This window comes from Cyprinodon variegatus, unplaced genomic scaffold (genome assembly GCF_000732505.1).
Source record: "Cyprinodon variegatus isolate N-32 unplaced genomic scaffold, C_variegatus-1.0 Scaffold1316, whole genome shotgun sequence".
Classification (NCBI taxonomy): domain Eukaryota; kingdom Metazoa; phylum Chordata; class Actinopteri; order Cyprinodontiformes; family Cyprinodontidae; genus Cyprinodon; species Cyprinodon variegatus.
Genome location: NW_015151769.1, coordinates 132,914 through 134,427, shown reverse-complemented (window position 1 = coordinate 134,427; position 1,514 = coordinate 132,914). Strand labels below are relative to the sequence as shown.

Genomic DNA, 1,514 nt, shown 5'->3' with positions numbered 1-1,514 from the left:
GTCTTCAAACTTGGAAACAAAGTCCAGTGGATTGTTTTTTATTTTCTTTTTTCTGGAATGACTCTCACCTGGATGAGTGAGAATCTTTACCAGCGTTTATCTACCACCGCACATCAAAATCACACATTGACGAGAAACTGCCGCTCACAGAGGAGAAAGTAGCTCTCTATGCGCGCTAGCTCCTCCCACACTCGCTTGGTATCGTGCTCAGGTGGAGGCGACGGCTGTAGGCGCCACGCTCCCGCCTCTATCAAAAGCTCCCGCTGGAGGCGGGACAATGACGCCTCCAGCCGTGACACTACTTCCTGTGTGATGGTGTCTGCAAGGCCCAATCAGGAGGAGGCTTACAGTAGAGGATTTTCTCAACCCAACCTGTCAAAAAACTATTTCCTTTGCGCGAGTTGTAAATCAGTCCGAGGGCAGAGACGCTTTCAGGAGCGCAGCTGTCCTCCAGCATGGCCACGACAGAAAATCGTGTGCGCGGTTAGATCCCAAGCGCGCCTGGGAGGAACTGCCGCACATGGAGAGCGTTTTCCTCCTCTCTGAGCGGCGGTTTCTCCTGCATCTTTGAGCGATGGTAGATAAACCAATGGCAGAAGTAGTTTATCATACATGCCTGTATGTTTATTTTGCTCCCAGAAAGTTTTGAAATAAATGTGACGCCATACTTCATCTGTTTTCCACTGGTTGTTACTAAAATGCGTTTGCATCATCAGGCCATGAAGGGTGTGTGGAGGTCCTGCTGGAGCAGAAAGGCTGCCGCTGCATCGATGGGAACCCTTTCACTCCTCTGCATTGTGCAGCGTAAGTCGGCCTCTTGGTCCCTCTGCTACATTTTCCGTTTGGCTGTTTGCCCTTCATGCCTGACGCCGTGTCGGCGGTTGAATTGTCAGGTTGAACGACCATGAAGCGTGTGCGTCGCTGCTTCTGGAGGCCATGGGATCAGACATAGCCGGCTGCAGCGATGCGAAGGGCAGGTAAGACCAGAGCTGAACGCCGCCGATGCTGCAGCTCTCGTCTCCAGTGCATCATTCCTCCTTCTTTGCTCCTGCAGGACTCCTCTCCACGCTGCAGCGTTCAACGGACACGTAGACTGCATCCAGCTGCTTCTCTCCCATGATGCACCTGTAGACACTGTGGACCAGTCGGGCCGTTCGGCGCTGATGATGGCGGCAGAGAAAGGCCGGGCCGAAGCTCTCGGTGCCGATTCTCTCTTTCTGTTTGAGTCGGTTTTCTTCTCTGTTGCTTGCTTCTTTCTGATTTATTTTAACGCCGGTGTTTTTTGCAGATGTGCTGCTGACCGGCGCCAATGCAGACCTCAGCCTTACGGACAAAGAAGGAAACACGGCGCTGCACCTGGCCTGCAGTAACGTGAGTGTTTGAAGCGGCAGCACCACTATGCAGCTTCACTATCTGTCTTCATAGTAGTGCTGGGCGATATGGAAAAAATCATATATCATGATATGGACTATTTTATATCACAATAATGATATATATCGCAATATGCTCCAATT

The 1,514-nt window shown here is 51.3% G+C and overlaps 1 protein-coding gene across 1 annotated transcript in view; it reads left to right on the top strand.

The window, feature by feature from the left end:
• LOC107102776 (serine/threonine-protein phosphatase 6 regulatory ankyrin repeat subunit B-like) overlaps positions 1–1,514 on the top strand; it is a 39,857-nt gene that overhangs the window by 30,669 nt on the left and 7,674 nt on the right. The window contains exons 19-22 of the mRNA XM_015402202.1: positions 717–804; positions 894–977; positions 1,055–1,200; positions 1,289–1,371. Of these exons, the coding sequence (XP_015257688.1) occupies positions 717–804; positions 894–977; positions 1,055–1,200; positions 1,289–1,371 (401 nt within the window). The remainder of the gene's footprint in view (positions 1–716; positions 805–893; positions 978–1,054; positions 1,201–1,288; positions 1,372–1,514) is intronic.